The sequence below is a fragment of the Paralichthys olivaceus genome, chromosome 1 (genome assembly GCF_024713975.1).
Source record: "Paralichthys olivaceus isolate ysfri-2021 chromosome 1, ASM2471397v2, whole genome shotgun sequence".
NCBI lineage: Eukaryota > Metazoa > Chordata > Actinopteri > Pleuronectiformes > Paralichthyidae > Paralichthys > Paralichthys olivaceus.
In genome coordinates, this window is record NC_091093.1 from 9,006,841 (window position 1) to 9,025,048 (window position 18,208).

The window sequence follows — 18,208 nt, forward strand, 5'->3', positions numbered from 1 at the left end:
TGAGCAGGACAGACTGGGGACAGCCCCTCTCGGTCTGTGGCGATTGTGTTTCAGCGTGTTCAACCCGGCTCTTCCTGTGGTGTTCTGTGTTGTGGAGCAAAAAGCCACTGCTGGGAGCCACAGTGGAAGAGATCAATTGTACACATTCCTGCCACCTGAGATTCAAGTGTTTCTGTAATACTGCACAGCTCAATCGATACTGGAGCGAGGAGCTGACTGGGAAGAGCCCACACCAAAGATGCTTAGTGCTGGGACCACTCACACAAAGATAAAGCTTGTGTTTACACTCCTGTATATACATATATATATATACACACACACACACACACACACACACACACACACATATGTATGTTTGTATGTTTATTCATTCATTTTTATATATGAGAAGAAATGATTCAAGAAAATAATATGTTAATATAATAAATATTAGTAGCCTAATATATGTGTAATAGTAATATGTATAATACAAGAAAATACACAGACAGTTAAATTAATTATATATCTGTTTCTATAACGCATATATAATTAATATAATTTTTTGTGTATTTTCTTTTCTTCATACATGTTAACTAATATTAAAATAATAAATACTAAAAATATAAATGGTAGTATCCACAATTAAAAAAAAACTAATATAAATAGGCAGATTTAAATTATGAATTCATATTTAATAAACATGTTTATATCGTAACGAATTTAAACAGTATTATCATTAATAACAATAATCGCAATAATACATAGTGTAGCATCCATAATTGAAAAAAACTGCATACATATCAACGTTTTAATATTTGAATTAATATTTGCTAAATATATCAATATTGAATTCATTAAGACGTTGATAATGATAACAGTAATAATGTGTAGAAGTGCAGCAGTTGTGTTTCACTCCTCTGCAGGAACGTGTGAGGGAGAAGCAGATGCGCAGCACAAAGCAGCAGCAGAGCAGATGTGAGTGTTAGAAAGAAAACAGGCTCTGTGGGTAAAGATCATTTACCTCCGATGTCTTGAAATATAAAACGTAAATATTGGTCAATTTGGCTGCATGCGAAGGAAGAGGAGGAGAAGAGGAAGAGGAGGAGGAGGAGGAGGAGGAGGGAAAGGAGGAGGGGGAGAGGGAGGAGGAGAGCGGCCGGACAGACATGAACAGATCCTGTGTTGCAGGATGTGCAACGATGTGTTAAATGAAATGCAGCTGTTGAAATACAAAAGACGAGATTTCTTCAGTTTGAATAAAGCATAAGAAGCGGATGCCTTCAAAGGTTTGATCCGCTGTAAGCGTGTGATCGTTGTGACAACTTCTTTTCGAGCTTTGTGGAGATGTTAACCAGATCGTCGCTTTCTTCATGAAAAGTAATTACTCAGAAACACCCATCACACACACCAGTGCCATCACACTGAATTGTGTCAGCTTAAGAAAATATTTGTATTTTTTTCCCCGTTGAGACTTAAAAAAAAATCTATTAAACGAATGATGAGGAGAGGGAAGCTTCGTCTCTCCACCTTAAATCAACCGGATTCACATGATCAGCGATTAATTGGTGATTTCAGGGAAATGATGCGGTTCGAGTGCGATGATTTGAAATGAAGCAGGCTGAATCCTCCGTCTCTGCTGCTGCTGAGTGTCGGTGCTCACATAGCTGCACAGCGGCCACCAGCACGAGTCATTCACCAGGAAAAACTTTATTTCACTTTCAATTTTCTTTAAAATGCTTGATGAGTGAAAATATATATTTACATATATTTCAATGATAAGACAAAAAAAATGGGAATAAAAGCACACAGACACAACCGTGACTCTTTTGGAAAACTGATGTATTTGATTATTAGAGTAAAGAATTACAGTATCTTAGTTGTTAGTAGGTATTAAAGTGTAGAGAAACTGGACCCATAAAGATCTTCCAACTTTCCAAGAAAGTGCATGTAACAGTCCGAAGGTTTTCAAACCCAATATATATTTATATTTATAAAAACACTATCATTTTGTCCCCAGGCCGTGATGGACTTCTCTTGCGTGAGTTATATGTACATTTTTCTTGCAAGGGAGTTTGCATTTCCACATCTGAATGGATTTACCAGAAGCTTCGACACAATAACTTTGCACTTGATGTCATTGAGGATGCTGGGACTTAGCAGCAATGTGGAAATCCAGCTAAGAAAAAAAAAACTAAAGGAGAATCCTGCTCATTTGATTGGCTGTCTCAGTTCCAAAAAAACAGGTAATAGGCCAGACCGAATGTTCCCCTTTTAGCAACTGTCTTGCTTTTCAACAACACCAAAATACGAGCCACGAAAGAAAGAGAAGAGATCGAGGGAAAAATATGGAAGTAAACAAAAAAAGTAGAAAGTACAATACACAGAAACAGTAACAACAAAACAAGTTAACACTAAAGAAACCCTTGAAATATAGCAAACTTCAATGTTTTGTCTTCCTTAAATAAAATACAAGTAAATAAGATTTGGAAAGAAAGGAACTACAGCATCATTTAGTCCCTTGCCTGATTTTCATTGTTTTGTTTTGATGAAGGATGGGGGAGCATGAACACACAGATGTTAGACCATCTACAGAAGATCAGTGTACATTATTTACAGCAAAACGGTTTGCTTATTACAGGGCTAATGCATCACATGAACATCAACAGTTCGGTTATAGCTACTACAGACAGAAAATAACTTAATGCCAAGGTAAGGTTATCTACCCAGATATTCTAAGTTTCAAAAGCACATTTTTAATCCCCCATACATACCCATTCTGGCTTTAAAACAAACAAAAACCTAACTGTTAATGCTGCCACTTGGTTTCAAGCAAGGTTATACTCACTAATAAATAAGCTCCTTAAAACTATAACATGTACATTGTACAAAAAAGCAACTTGTCTTCACACTTGTGTTCGTAAAGATTCAATGGTCAGCGAAGCAGTTCGTTTGATTTTGTCCCTGTCTTGTTCTCTTTCTTTTCTTCTTCTCTGTGTCTACATGTGTGTACAGTATGCCCTCAGGCAACTTCATGTGTCTGTGTGCAGCGCGGGACAAACACTCTAACTGGTGACGATTTCTTTATTGTCCTCCATGAACCTAGTGAAACGGAAGTGGGCCCCGTTCTCTGTGTTGGCCATTTTCTCAAGACCAGCAAGAGCAGCGTTGGGCTCCATGCTGTGTAGCTTGTCCAGGCTGCCTGTCAGGCCGCCGATGGGAGAGCTACCCCCATTTCCCAATCCACCTGACATCGGTGGGAGGCCTCCATTCTGGATGACAGAGATTTCATTTGTCTTCATGGCAAGGCCGTTGGAGAAGGCTGCAGCGTACTGGTTCCAGAAACTGGCCGGGTCCCCGTTGCTTGCCCTTGATGCCATGTCCTTCTGGAAGATCTCTGGAAACTTAACTGGGTTGGTACCCAGGAAGGCCATTGGCCCATCCACGGAGAGCCTGCGGCCTCGTCTGGCAGGAGCGCTGTTCCACATGTGTGTGCCCATGTGAACCTAACCAGAGTGAGACAGAGAGAGGGAGAATAAAAGGGAGGGAGGAGAGAGACAGAGCAATGAGAGGGATGAAAATTAGTGATGTTTGCAAACTTGGCCTGAAGAGCTGCACATGAGATGATGCAATGGAAAAAATAATAATAATGCTTGAGTCTGAATTAACAGCTTCACACCCTGTGTGCAGCAGACTAGAGCGGTACCAGCATGATGTAAACATCTTATTTTGGCAAGACTGATACAAACAGTTTAATCTGAGCCTTAATTTGCTCATCTCACAAAGGGACCAGGGGGCCTGGGGTAAACAAGCTCTGGCCAGTGTTGCATCTGATATTGCACCTCTGCCAACATCCATTCCTTTACAAAAAACATGTAAAGTCCATTTACAGACTCACAAAAGTCTAGTATCGACTAACAGCTGGATATACAACAAAATTTGAAAAATCAAAAACTAACATGTATCCCAAATTGCTCACTAAAGTTACGTATTGACCCAATCAGAAAAAAATTTATTATTATTTTCACAAGGTTTAGAAGAGATCACTGATCACAGATCAGTTCCTTAAAGATTTAGACCTGTGGCATTTTATTCTTAAAATCTGATATGGCTAAAATACAGATTCACTTCGCTTACACTGATTGCATCTGATACTTAATTCTGAGCGCTGAGTCATTACCAGCCAACCACACTCTGGAGTTTCTATCCAATAATCATATTAGTTGCGTGATTCAGCCTTTCCACTAAGGCAGTCTTTCTCACAAGGCTGTTCCTTTAATTAATTATACAACATTACCACCTCTTCAAGCCTAGTGCACTGACACAACATATGAAACTAAATAGCAGCTTGGAGACTCATTTTTCCCCAAACATTCTCACGCACAAACTTTAAGGAGACCAACAATTTTGTAGAGTGTTTCGACATTTACCTTGAGGTTTCCTTTGGTGGTGAAAGCCCGACCACAGATACTGCAAGCAAAGGGTTTCTCCCCTGTGTGAGTTCTCTCGTGGATCTGCAGAGCACTGGAGGAGGAGAAACACTTCCCGCAGGTGTTGCAGAAGTGTTGTTTGGGTGTCCTGCGTGGTGGAGCAGCAGAAAGCACTGGGGAAGAGGAGGCAGATGATGTGACCAGACCTGGGGGCATGTCCTTGTCAGGGTGGAGGCCATGAAGGAAGCCATTGACCTCAGGTTTGTTAATAGAGACAACAGAGAGGAGGGAGGGGGTTGGACTGGAGGACAGGCTGGTGTTTGACGGCTCAAACAGCTGTGAGGGCAGGTCTCTCATTTGATGGGTCAGCATGTGCTGCTTGAGGTTGCCCTTTGTGGAGAAACCCCTGTTACAGGCCGTGCAAATAAATGGTCGTTCTTTGGTATGGCTTCGATAGTGAATGTCCAAGGCACTCTGACAAGCAAAAGTCTTCCCACAGATGTCACAGGATGTGTTCTTGATGATGCTACGCTCACGAAAGGGGAATAACATACCCATGGGGTCTTTTGAGGGATTGACAGATGTCAGGTCCAAGGCTCCAATGTTGGAGGGGTGACAGTGCAAGAGGTTTGCACTAGTGTGCTCAAAGGACAAGGCCCTCTGCTGCCTTTCTTCAAGGCTGGGGGATTTTCGTAGTTGTGGCTGCATGTTAGTGGGGGATGGCGCCTGCATGGAGGAGGTAGATTCTGACACAGCTGGACTCCCGGCGCTTTGACTTTCAACATCCCCTCCCAGTGACGAGGAATCATTGGTGAGGCAATCCCCCTCGACTAAGCCATTTGCCATTGCCTTTATGTGGCTGGCATGCAGCTCCTCTGTTTCATTACTATGACCATTACCATTTTTTGCTTCCCCCTCCTGGCCAACCATCTCAGGGGGAGCTGGGGAGTTACACAGACTGTCATGGGAGGCATCAGCTGACCTGGGTGTGTCTGGCACACTGCTATCTGGGCCCTCCTCCATTCCTTCCATGTTGTCATCAGAGAAGTTGTCCAGATCATCAAAGTTTCTCTCCTCAAATGAGCCAGTGTCAGAGACCATGGACTCTGGGTAGCTCTCTGGCAGAGGGGTGTTGGGGATGTGTCCACCCATGTGCATGCGAATATGCTGCTGTAGAACCACAGCATTTGTGAACTTCTTCTGGCAGATAGGGCAGGAGTGTTGGACTCTGAGAGGAGGCATGGCCCTATGGACACTGTAGTGGGTCTTAAGATTCCCCTTGGTGGTAAATGCCCTGCCACAGACTTTACACTTAAAGGGTCTTTCCCCAGTATGAGTGCGATAGTGCATTTTCAGAGCACTCTGGCAGCTCAGCACCCGGTGACAGATGACACATTCGTTTGGATCTGTCACCTTCCTGTCAATGTTTTCCACAAGCTGCTGAAGCTTGGAGGTCTCTGACCCATGGAGAGGCTCCAGAATGCCTCCAAAGGGGAACTTAGCCTTGAACTGATCAGACATAAGGGGCATAAGTGGGTTGGTCATCATGGGCGGGCTGTTAGACGTTGTGTACTCAGCTGTACTTTCTGAAGCAGAGCTTACATTTGTCATGAAGCATGAGGAGTGGCTGCCTTCTTCGGTTTTCTCATTTGAGGTAGGCAGAGTTGCACCTTCACCCTCTTCAGACACTCCATCATTACTTTTAGCTGAAGGCTCAGCAGAACCTGAGTCACTCTTTGCAGTAACAGAAGGGCTAGTTATGGCTATTGAATGATCTTCCTTTTTGATGAAATGTGGAAGGCTCGGCATGGTTGGTGGCAGCAGCATGCCGACTGAGGAAGTCAGAGTGGGCAAAACTGGTTTGCTGTCCAGCCAGCTGGTGACAGGCTTCTCAGGGGGCATAGACATGCCATATGGAATGCCAGTGCTGGTCGGTATGTTGTCTAAATGCTCAGGAACAGGGTAGGGGTTCATCTGGATGTGTGGGTATTTTTCTTTATGACGCTGGAAATGTACCTTCAGGTTACCACGGGTGGAGAAGCGGTTGCCACAGATATTACACTTGTATGGTCTCTCGCCAGTGTGGGAGCGCAGGTGGATTTGCAAGGCACTGTCACTCCCAAACACCTTGCCACAAAACCTGCACTTATGCTTGAAAAACGATTCCTCAGAGCTGCTCTTGTGTTCAAATGAGGTGACATTTGGTGGCTTGCCTTTCCTCTGCTGGGCCAAAGCTGCTAAAGAGTTGAGGTCCTCCACAGTGCTGCCCACACTAGACAGAGAGCTGGAGAACATGGGGTTTCCAGGAGGGGGCTGAGGTAGAAGGGGATTGACTGCAGAGCTTAACAAGCTACCTATTCCAAATGCTGGCTTGGATGACTTAACTAGTGAGGAGTTGCTGAGCTGAGAGTGGAGGCTACTCATATGACTCGGCCTCTTGTCAGAGGACTGGACATTGATTGTTGATGGCCCCAGTGTGCTAATGCTTTGAGATGTCTCACTGGTGCTTGGGTTGGGCTGAGGTAGCTGTGCCGCTGCAGCCAGTTGCTTTAAGCTGCTTATACTTGCTGACTGACTCGCCAGGTTCTGCGCTAGGCCTGCGGCTGCAGCCAGCTGTTGGGAGAGATGTGAGCTGAGTGTGGTCAGTGGGCTGGCAGCAGGCCCCATTGTGCCTGGAGCAGAAGTTGGGGGCACCTGCAGTTCTGGGGACTGGGAGGCCAGTAGCAGTATCTGATGGCGAATCTGCTCAATAAGCTGCAGCTGGTGAATCTGTTGCTGTTGTAGGGCCAGGAGTTGCTCCATCAGTGCTGGCACTGCTACCCTGGGGCCTCCAGTGGAACGGGCCTCTTGGGAGAATTGGGCCACAGCCACTTTGGTGCTCTGAAGATTTTCAATTATGACATTGCTGTTGATCATGGAGAAGTTTCCCAGTTCAGTCAGGTTACTGAGCTGAGGTAGAGGGGCAGAGATAGCTGAAGTACCTACTGCGGGGCCAGAGGTGGCCCTGCCACCATTGCTGACTGTGTTGATGGGACTCCCACTCTCTGTATGACTGCCTTCCTCTTCATGACCACTGCTCATTCCGGAAATGTCCACATCCATGGATTCGTCTTTTTCTAGAGGGTTACGCTCCAAAAGGTCGCTGCACTCTGTTTCATCAGTGTTATTAACTGTGTCATTCATCTGGTCATCGGGATTATGGGGAGGAGACCCAGGCGAGAAAGTTCCGGTGGGGGAGGCAGGATTTTCATTCACTATCAGAACTAACTGATTCTTAGTGCAATTCTTCTGGTGTTCTTCAAGATCCGATAGTTCAAAGAACTCAGCACAACATCTGCTACAGACGTGGGCGTCTGACTCCTTGCAGGGGGGGTCCTCTGAGCAAAGTTCTGTGTCCCCTGAAAAAGAGGAAACAGAGGATTAGTGATTAGAAATGTTTTGCAGCTGAAAAAGCAGCTTTATCTCCTCAAATTCCATTGTTGTTAATCTTAAGTTAATCAGTTTTACACTTATCCCCTTGATGCGCTCACAAAAACAATGATCGAAAGGCAACAATAAGCCAAAAGAAATGTGTAAAAGCCTTATTCAATCCAGTGGCCTGTTGAACATGATAAGAAGGGATACAAAATCAATGGGAACTACTCAAATATTGCTTAAAAGTGATCTTTGAAGGTGCACATCTGGGTCTCATCAGTCCAACCAAAGGTAATCATTTTCTCCAGATAATCCATCAAAATATAGAATAGAGTGAAGTGAGGACATTGGTCTTAATGAAATTTCATAGAAAGGCATTGATTTCCTATATCCCATGCCCTTCAAAGTCGACTTGTCCACTCGGCGCAAATCAAGCATTTGAAGGACTTATTAGACTTTCAATTTGCTGTCAACTTTGCTCATTTTCAGCCAACTATGGGCATCTTGGACAGGTTATCTATGTCACTAAACTAATTTGTATCCACTCAGGCTGCAATCAAAGTGAGACATGAACAACAGAGCCTGTGGCATCCAGACTTTTAACTCAAATACTAAACACAAGCAAAACAAAAGAATAAAAGAAAAGACTTACATAATAAATAGTGACTTATTTAGTATGTATGATATATGATAATTTTTACGAATTAAAATATCTGCAATATAATTTATAAACAACATTATTTAAAAAAAAATTGTGAGTAAACTTTGACCCCCAAACCTTATCAACTTCAAAAAAGCACTGATCAGTAAATTCTTCGAGATAAACAGCAATGGAAAAAGTTTTAAATAATGGCTTGATCAAAAGTAAAGAGTAGGGTGTTTCATCAGAATGCGCGCATCACAAACTGATAAACAGAACACGCAATACAGACACAGCAACTTCTGTGGTCGCAGAGATTAAGATTTGAAAGTGGTTACCGGGTTTCAAATGCACATTTTTATACACAAGATGAGTCAGGGAGTGAAAAGGCAAAACGACACCCGGCCCCCAGAGCCACTGCTGTGCTCCAGAGTTTCCTTATTCTTTCCCCTCTTTGTCACACTAAAATCTTGCTGTTTAACATACAAGTTGATTTACAAATTGTATTTCTCTATGAATCCCTTTCATTGTGGCTCTGGCCCCTCAACACTTTCATCAGAGCCAAGAATTCATTTGCAAATGAAACCCAGAGAAGTGCAGCCCTGCCCCACAGAGAGACAGGATGCCTTCCCATTGTTCGCGCAGCATGGGAGCGGCGGGGATCGTCGGCACAGCCTGGCCCTGCTCATCTCAGTCGACTCAAAGCAGATCCTGTTTAATTCAGGGATTATCTCCCTCAATGTTTCTCTACTCAGAGACATCAGATAACGCAAAGTTGCCATGACAGTAAACCCTGGCCCTCACACCACCAAACCATGCAAACAGGGAAGACTCCACTTTAATGATAACTTTTTATGTTAAATCCCCCCTGCCACCCACCCACCTACCTACACCCAGCACTAATTTTGAAAAAATGTGTTTGATTCCTAGTGTGAGAAATCTGAGGATTAAATTTTTTTTTCCTCTTTTCTCAAGACTGACTGTAAAAGAAAATGGACAGTGAGTGGGTGAAAATAGGAGACACAGAAAAACTTTTGTCTAACAAACTTTTAGAAGATGCAACATTGATAAAAGAAAAAATATGCGTGTTTCTGAGTGTGTGTGCACGCTTCAGTCTACACAGAGCATTACAAAAAATTTTCGATAAACATGAGGAATATTCTATTTCAGAAACAATGGTGAACACTGATATTAAATTAATTTCATTTCTACACTGCGGGGCCTACATGTGTTGCTTTAGTTTAAACAGTTTCTTAAAAAAACTTTTTTTTTTATGTAGCGCACAAATTTCAAAACCCTTAAAATCAATCAAAGACTTTCAATCGTGCTATTATTGACCCGAAAGTGCCAAAAATTCCAAAATTAAAACTATCGACAAAATATATAATTACAGGGGAAAAATTAAAGAGGAAACAGAACAAATGTATTACTAAGATATTTTGTGCATATCTGTTTTAATAATTAACTGGAACTGGAGCAAAACATTTTCATCAAAGTATTATAATGCAGCTGTGCACAGTCTCCTCCTCAGCCACTCTATATTATGTTTGAAATGTGAGAGAAGAAAGTAATAATAAAGCTCTTGTAACTGTAAAACGATAGCTGAGAATCTCTGGAAGAACATCTCACCAAATAACCTAAATCTTTACACAGCTAATCTAACTGTGCGATACGGTGTTTTGCTTTATCTGACCACAAATAAGGATCAAAATGAAATGCATGCATGTCTGAAAATCCACTGTCCACATAAGACAACTATAGCAAACAGCGCAGAGGCTGGCAATAAGCTTAATTCCAAAAATAGCAAGGATTAACTTTGAATTAAAATTAAGTTAAAGTCAAGCTGCTATGAAGATGGAGTCTGTAAAACTTCCATAGAATCTCTATCAAAAGCACAATGTAAGCAGTGCACAGGGCTCCAGGAGAGACAAAGAGCAGAGGACAGAGCCTGGAAGAGATTGACCAAAGTTTGAATACGAGAGGTGAGAAAGCGAGGATTAGTCAAAAAAAAAGTTGACGGAGAGCAGTGAGAGTTCCTACATTATTTTTTCGCGGGGGGCCTCTGTGAGCCTCTTGACACTTGTAACTTCAGCAGGATTTCTGCTCACACCGTCTCCAGCCCTCAGGACTCATCCCAATGAACACTAGATGGGGATCCACTAAGCTGCCGTGGTCCAGGACAAGACTCCAATCTCAGAAGCTCTGCCCGGTGACACGCTTAAAGCTTAAGGGGAGGGAAAAAAGGCACGACGAGTCCCTCAGGCTACACCTGGACTCACACCACATAAACACTGGCGTCATGACGAGCAGGGCGCACTCTGTTTGTTGAGAACATCGGTGCAAAGGGGGCTGCCCTGCCAATCTCCCCTCTAGGGGGGCCGCTCTGATAGGGTGAAAGGGGATGGCCACAACATTGATAAGGCCTCACACTTTCACACACACACTTGAATAAAAAGCCGGGGCCTTGCTGGGCCGCCTGCAGCTCTGATCAGCAGGGTCAATGGCGTGGTGGAGAGGAACACACTGGGCCCTGAACTCTCATCACCTCTGCATAGAGGGACACTGGCAAAGGTTAAAACAGCTCAACATCCCACCCTCTGTGGCTCGCACTCCGACTTCCTATAGTAACTACAGCCCTAAGCATCACTGACATTCACCTACTAATACAATGACTTTCTGTTTTTCATTTCCGGGCGACCACAACCCTCCAGAAGCCATACAGCACTGTCTCTGCTAAAACACCACCAATCTGAGGACAACACGTCCCTAACTTTATAATTTCAGACATAAGAGACATTGAACACTTGGCTTCATTTCGGACACAATTTATAATTTTGCAATCTGCAATGTACCAGGGTTTGTGACAAAAGAAACGTTTGATTAAGTTTACCAGATTTTAAGGAAAATGCAGACAAAAACAAGTCCCAGGGAAAAAAATAGATTTTGCACTTATCGAGTTACAAAAATAAATCATGTGAAATGGTCTGAAAATACCTTTCTATGCAAGGCTGTCCCCTGAAACACACCAGCACATGCTTTTCAGGCTGAATACACTGTGACTTTTACAGATATTTACATCAGATGTATTACATTTACAGGCCTTATCCAATAAGTGTATCAACCAAAAACAATTTCTAACTTAAGCTGGATTTTTAATGTATTGCATGTCTTAATATTTGGATTATTCTATGTGTGGAAATATTTTTTCTGGTGAGAATTAAAATATTTGGAATACAATTTGATCACATTGCATGACAGACCACAGAGAGGCCTTCATTCAGTTAAAGAATAGTTGTTTAAATTACAGACAATTTAAACATGTATTATTTTCTCAGTAATGAGTATGAAAGTCGGTCAAGTAAAGTAATACGTAACAACGCAACGTCCTGTTACGAAATTAAAGGGTTATTAATGTTAACCTACAATCTATTCACACCGTAGTTTTGTTGAGGTTATTTTGACGTTTTATTTTCTACTTTTAAAATGGATGTGGTAATTTACCATCTCTCTGAACCTCGCCTGTTTTCGCTGGCCTTTGTGAGAGCTCCTGCATGGATTTCCAGCTCTGAATGGCACTTTGTACAAACTGATTTCACATTTTAGGCACAACAGCACCAGTAAAAGAGAGTATTGTTCACTTTACCAACAAAAAACATCGCACAGTGTTTAAATTTACATCAGGCGATGGCTCGTCCATAGGCGTAAACTCCTCTAAAGTTTCTTTAAAGTAAAGAACGAACACGTCTATTTTAATTTTGGTGGAGGAAACCACACATTATTTTGTAATGAAACAGAAATGGTGTGTGTGAGAGTGTGTGTGAGTGTGTGTGTGTGAATGAGTAAGACGTGACTTCTCTAAGCTGCTATAACAAAGTTGAGCAAAAAAACGTGTAAACGATGAGTAAACCGAGGGGATATTTTCAGGATGTGGAGAGGTCGTGTGTTTATTTGCGCTCTTCGCAGAACTTTGACCTCCTTTCATCCAATTTACAGCAAAACAGCTCAGCAGTGTGTAAACAGCAAATTACTCATGGGGCCGACTTCTTTGATAAAATGAGGGGGAGATATAGTCGGATGTTCTACGTTCAAAATGAGGATGGGTTATTTGTGTGTCCGGGACCCAGGAAAAGTTGGGCAGTCCCGACAGGAGAGACAGGGTGGTCCGTGTGGACGCACCGAGAGCGAGCACCGAGCGCAGGGAAAACCTCGGAGAGGACCGAGGGCTGAAGCGGCTGCTGGTCATAACTGAGTTTCTATATAACCTTAAAAACACTATTTAAAACTGAACCGCATATTTTTCAAGTTTTCAAACTTTTTTACTCACACTGCAGAGAAACGCGCCCGGTACGTTATTTATTATCTTTAACAAATGTGTATTTTATAGTAAAGTTTAGAATAAAAGCGATCATCCAGCTTTAAATGAGGGGGAAATTTTTAAAAAAATGCTTTAAATCATATTTTTAACTGTGATACTGTAAATGTATGGGACATCCGGAAGTTTTGTGAAAAGTGGCCCAGACTTTAATCAGACACACGATGAAATTTGGAAAGAAATAAACAAATACAGAAAAGTATAAAGCTCAAAACTTAAAGCAGGAACTTTTACCCTCATGCTTCACCTCAAATAAGAGCAAACTGTTTTTAAAAGTGGGTAAAATGCACAGTGGTGGTATAAGAGGAGCAAGAGGCTGTTTGGACTCACCATTGTGTTCCGATAAAGGCTGATGAGGGTCGGATTGGAAGTGTTGCGGCTTCGCTTGTTTCCTCCGCGACATGCTGGCTGGCACATCAGCGAGCGCAGAATAAAAAAATGACTACAAAAACCCTGCTCAAAAAATTACGTAAAATCGAGCCCATCCACCGCGCATGTGCCCCGTTATGATTATCAATAATGCTCTGCGATTAATCATACAGGAGGGGGCTTCTTTGAAAGGCGATTGGCACCTCGCCAGCCCCCCTCCTATTCAAATGAAGTCTCTTTAATCAATTAGCTCCTGATTTGCTGGGGACTCTTGTCTCTCTCTCAGCTCCCACCCAATGAGTTGATCCGTACGGGGAAGAAAGGCTGGCTCTTCCAAACTCCCTTTGGATACGGTTTAACCCCTTGTGTTAGCCCGAGTCAACGCTTATCTCGACTACTACAGGGGAATGTCAGCATCTCGAGTCCATGCCTGCGACAGTATCTTTCAATCTCTCACATTCATCAAGCAGCGATCACACTTTTTTCTTCTCTCTTTCTTCTCCTCCTGAAGATGTGGACTGACCGGACGCTCCGTGCGCTCCAGCCAACTTTCTCCTCTTCTCCAACTCGGTGTAGTCCGTCCTCCGCTGAACTCGCTGTGCGCGGTGCGCGGACACCTACTCTCAGAAGAGTTTCGAGCGGAGGTCTCGGTGCGCCGAAACGCAGCCTCGCGCCAGCATGTTCCCGTGCGTAAAATGGCACCGGTTCACGTCCCCTTCCTCCAGAAAAAAGTCCACGGTGCGTTCCGACGTCCCAATCAGTTTCATTTGATCATTATTAGTAAGAAAAAAAAGAGGTGGGGGGTCACTTACTAACACGTTTTCATCGCGCACAGCATTCCGCGAATAAACAAACTTTGCGGGGCCCGTGCAGCGCTGGGACAAATGTGGAGCCCGGCCCATCGAGGGTCTGATTGGTCACCGGGCTATTCAGTCATGCTGCCATTCACCTCCACCTCCTCCCTCCCTCTCTCCCCTCCCTCCCTCTCTCTCTGATTACGCACAGCAGATCCAAACGCTTTGTGCGCAGCAGGATGAGCAGTGGTAAAGACAGCGGAGAGAGGTCTGTTCGTCTGAATAGGGATAAATAAAGCTTTCACATTTCTTCCTTTAACATTTATTTTTCCCAGCAAATGGAGGCCTCACACTCACACCATGTCAAAGCTTTACACCACCTATTTAACTATTGGGAAAAAACTTTAAAACGCCTTAATGTCTTCGCCATCAAGTAGGGGTGTTTGTACAGTAAAACGAGTTTGAATTAATAAATTGTATTCTAATAAGTTAGATGTGTTGTAGGCCTATAGATGCCTTATTTTTAAAGACAGTGATAAGTAAGCAATGAAATGCTCCTGGTGACTGTACAGCCAATAAAACAATATGTTAATCAAACCTGTAAATAGTTATGGACCAGTTCTCCACGACACACTATTATTATTATAGTTATTATAATACAAAATATTATTATTGTTGTTGTTATTAATGTCACCTGTCTAAATAATGCACACTTACAGTAGTGCGCCTTCCTTCAGTGGGTTTGGATGTTTGAAGAGGGCAACATGTCCCACAGGAGCCCGGCTCCCTGTGAGTCGAGTAGATTTATTACGTGAAAAAGATAAACGAAGCTCTCAGTCGGCTTGATTTTGAGAAATGAAGATAATAACGTTACTATAGGTGATGCCACGGATGCCATTATTTTTCACTGAATATTTAAAGAGCAGCTGCGGGCTAGATGGATCTGGTCCTCTCTTGTGTCAGCTATCTTTTAGTTTCGACGAGCCTCACTATTTACTTATTCATGAAAAAAGGGAAAGAGCAAGAGGAGGAAAATCAAATACTTCTGATGGCTCTGAGTGATCTGCTTTATCAATGCGTTCTGACAAAATCATTTAAGACCACATGTATATATATATATATATAGTCGAGTAGATTTATATATATATATATATGGTCACAATTGTTGTCAGGACAGTTTAAAAATGTGATGGATCGAAACGTGTGCTTGGTCTAAAAAAAAAAAATCTAACAGCAAGTGATCATTAATAGAGGAAAACGTGTGTGTGCGCCCCCCCTCCCCCTCCTGCAATTACGTGCACCAAACTTGAAACTGCTGGGAGAGGAAAAAAAGGGGTCTGCAATATTGTAATGTCCCGGGCGGGAAAATCAATGGGCAGTTAATTGATGTGAGTGTTGGTGTGAGATTGTAAACAGGGTGATTTGCAGCCCAGCCGAGCGGGAGACATTTTAAATGGGATTCACTCGGGACGGTGAGGATACAGTGTTAACAATCATGGGCTGAATGACACTGCGGAGACGGACACAGTTTGGAGACCCCAGCTCACATAAGTCACACCCAGCTGGAGGAAAAATAAAGTTTCAGCTTTGACTGAGAAGATTGTTAGTATTTGTAGGAAGCATTGTATTTGGCAGGATGTAATATTATTGATTAAATCTTATTTATAATATCCAGCTCATAATAATATGTGAATTACTTGTGGTTTACCCAGGTATTTATGATGTAAATAACAGCAAACAATATACATTAAGAGTACGACATTTAATATTAACAACAATTTAAAAAAAGGAATAAAATATGTATTTTTTTATTAATATAATTATATGAGTTAATTTAAAAAGCGGTTGCCTATGGATCCATCTAATCAATCACATTTTACTAGTTGTTTTTTGGCTGTATAAAAAAGCGTCTTTTAATCAAATGTTGGTGAGAGGAGGCTTTTGCGCATAAAGAGCGCGCATTTTGCCTGTTACGCGCAATCCTTGCATATCACACCAGGTCCGGCCTTACTTCCATTCATTACCACCATCGACATCCAGTGATGGATCATACAGCGCAGGGAAAGTGCGCGTTTGGCCACATAATAGCGACAGCGACGACTCTTCCCAAACCCGAGCAGTTAGCGACCCTCCCTCACTCAGCGTGTCTGTGAACCAGAGAGCCCACTCCTCCGTGTCACAGCGGATTCAACACGTGGTGGGTTTCTGCTCCCTGATCCACGCGACGCGTAAAGAATGACAACGAGCTGGAGTAGGGCCTTCATCTGGGTCAGCTGCACGTGCGTGTGTCTGTGCGTGCGTGTGTGTGTGACGTCTGCGTGATGTGTGTGTGTGTGTGTGTGATAATGGGAGCCCAAGTGGCAAGAGGAGAAAAGAGGAAAACGTGTAGGTTTAGGCTTTATAAGGATTGTGTGTTAACACAAGTGGAGGAGTGATTCATTAATTCACATGACTGCTGCTACTTGTGCCATTATTACACTCCATTATTATTTAATGGGTTTGATTAACATGCCATCACTTAAAGACAATATTTAAAGCCCTTTTAATAAAAAAAAAGTTATGGCCAGAGAAATATGAGAGGCCTTACATTTTAATAAATAAAAATATTTCAACTCACATAGACAGCAGAAAATGACCCACACATCATTTACTAAATAAATATAAAATAATTTCTTTGGAAGTATAAAAGTGTATCATTCTATACTCGGGCTCGAGCCTTATTTTTGATTAACTAAATACCGGAGACTTTGACCCTCATGCTTCCAACACATATGAAGAAGTGCACGGCCTTATTCATGGCATGCTGACGTCTTGCAGGATTAGGGGCTTGATTAAAGGGATTGTTGTAAGCTGGCCTCATGCTCAAAGAAATAAAGCGATAGGCCCACATTTTCCTTGTATCGTCACACACACACATACTGTCACTGTGTGACTCTTACTAGTGCCATGTAGCTTTGTTTAAAGGTGCCCAGCTGCAAGAAACTGTCATGGAAAATAATATTACCCCATTTAAAATGTAGACATTTCTAAATCACTTAATCATTTTTTTCAATTTCTTCATATTTACAACATAGACATACAGAGGAGTGCCTCTTAAAGGATCAAAGTTTATTATGTAAATTATCAATTGCTGCAGAAACGATCACTTGTTCTAGTAAGAAATGAAATGAGTGTGTCTATCACATGATCAGAATGCAGCAGTTAGAGCTCCGTGTTGCCACTAAAGAAACCCCATTGAAAAATGGCCTGCATTAAAATTCAGTACCTGCAGCAGCAGAGAATAGCCTCCATTAATTAAGAGATCAAACCCTCTCTATTGTCCTCCAGCAGCCCTGCCACCACTTGTCCCGCAGATTGTCTCCCCCCATTGTGGCCCCTGACAACTTCCTGCAGCATCACCCGATATCAATGGGCCGTGTTTGTTTTTACATTATCTCAGCTGCAGTTACAGACATCCCCTTTCAGTCCCGTCTTGTTTGAGGGAAAACAAGCAAACATTCAAGGGTGTCACAGAGGTGCTGGAGGTCAGTGGTCCATCACACACACACACAGACACACAAGCACACACACACACACACACACACAAACACCCTGCTAGTGTGCGTGTGTGAATGTAACTCTGCATGTGTCACGGATACAGTCAACTGAGACGTACACACACTGCCCACTCTGGGTGAGTGTGTGTTGGTGGGTGTTTGTGTGTGTGTGTGTGTGTGTGTGTTTGTGTGTATTAGCTGTAACTGGCCAGGAGCAAGTGTACAAGTGTCAGGAAATATATACCTGAGGATCCCTGACTAGTGTCGTCCTCCTAGTCATTAGTGAGAGAGGCTGCACCAGTGTCTCATCCTCACTGGTGTCACTGGAGAGCAGACACCACAGGCGGCGTGTGCTTTCGAAAATAAATCCACAGTCACATCTTTTTGCACAGTTTGCACAGTGCAGTGGCACACTTCCTGGAATAAAAACAAATTCATAGATTATAATGATAATGAACAGATGATGTAATTAGTTATAATAATTCACATAGTTAAAGAATAAATCATTCAAATAATGGCACAATACATAATATTATTTAAGTCTGAACCTAGAAAGGTATTCATAATTTTTCTTTTCTTAAATATACATCTGTTATTTCAAATTGTATAATATACAATAAGGAAAATCAAAACATGCTCAAACACACAATTCTAAAGTAAAATATCTATAATATTAA

At 42.4% G+C, this 18,208-nt stretch overlaps 1 protein-coding gene across 3 annotated transcripts; it reads right to left on the reverse strand.

Moving 5' to 3' along the window:
• Positions 1–1,797: 1,797 nt before the first annotated feature.
• Positions 1,798–17,929, reverse strand: sall1a (spalt-like transcription factor 1a). 3 transcript variants are annotated; one of them, XM_020080142.2, is made up of 3 exons: positions 17,776–17,929; positions 4,407–7,804; positions 1,798–3,482 (listed from the first exon to the last, which is right to left on the reverse strand). In XM_020080142.2, the coding sequence occupies exons 2-3, from the start codon at positions 7,587–7,589 to the stop codon at positions 3,042–3,044; spliced, it is 3,624 nt and encodes a 1,207-aa protein (XP_019935701.1). In that variant the 5' UTR covers positions 7,590–7,804; positions 17,776–17,929; the 3' UTR covers positions 1,798–3,041. The 3 variants fall into 3 exon arrangements, with proteins under 3 accessions (XP_019935701.1, XP_019935698.1, XP_019935700.1); XM_020080139.2 differs by lacking the exon at positions 17,776–17,929 and adding an exon at positions 13,163–14,065; XM_020080141.2 differs by lacking the exon at positions 17,776–17,929 and adding an exon at positions 10,501–10,748.
• Positions 17,930–18,208: the final 279 nt, after the last annotated feature.

Bases quoted from the DNA above. Each gene is read 5' to 3' on its own strand.
- sall1a (XM_020080139.2), bottom strand. From the start codon at position 13,235: ATGTCGCGGAGGAAACAAGCGAAGCCGCAACACTTCCAATCCGACCCT. The intron at 7,805-13,162 runs GTGAGTCCAAAC...CCTCTTTTTCAG, and splicing joins GCCTTTATCGGAACACAATG to GGGACACAGAACTTTGCTCA. The intron at 3,483-4,406 runs GTAAATGTCGAA...CACTCTGGTTAG, and splicing joins CCACCAAAGGAAACCTCAAG to GTTCACATGGGCACACACAT.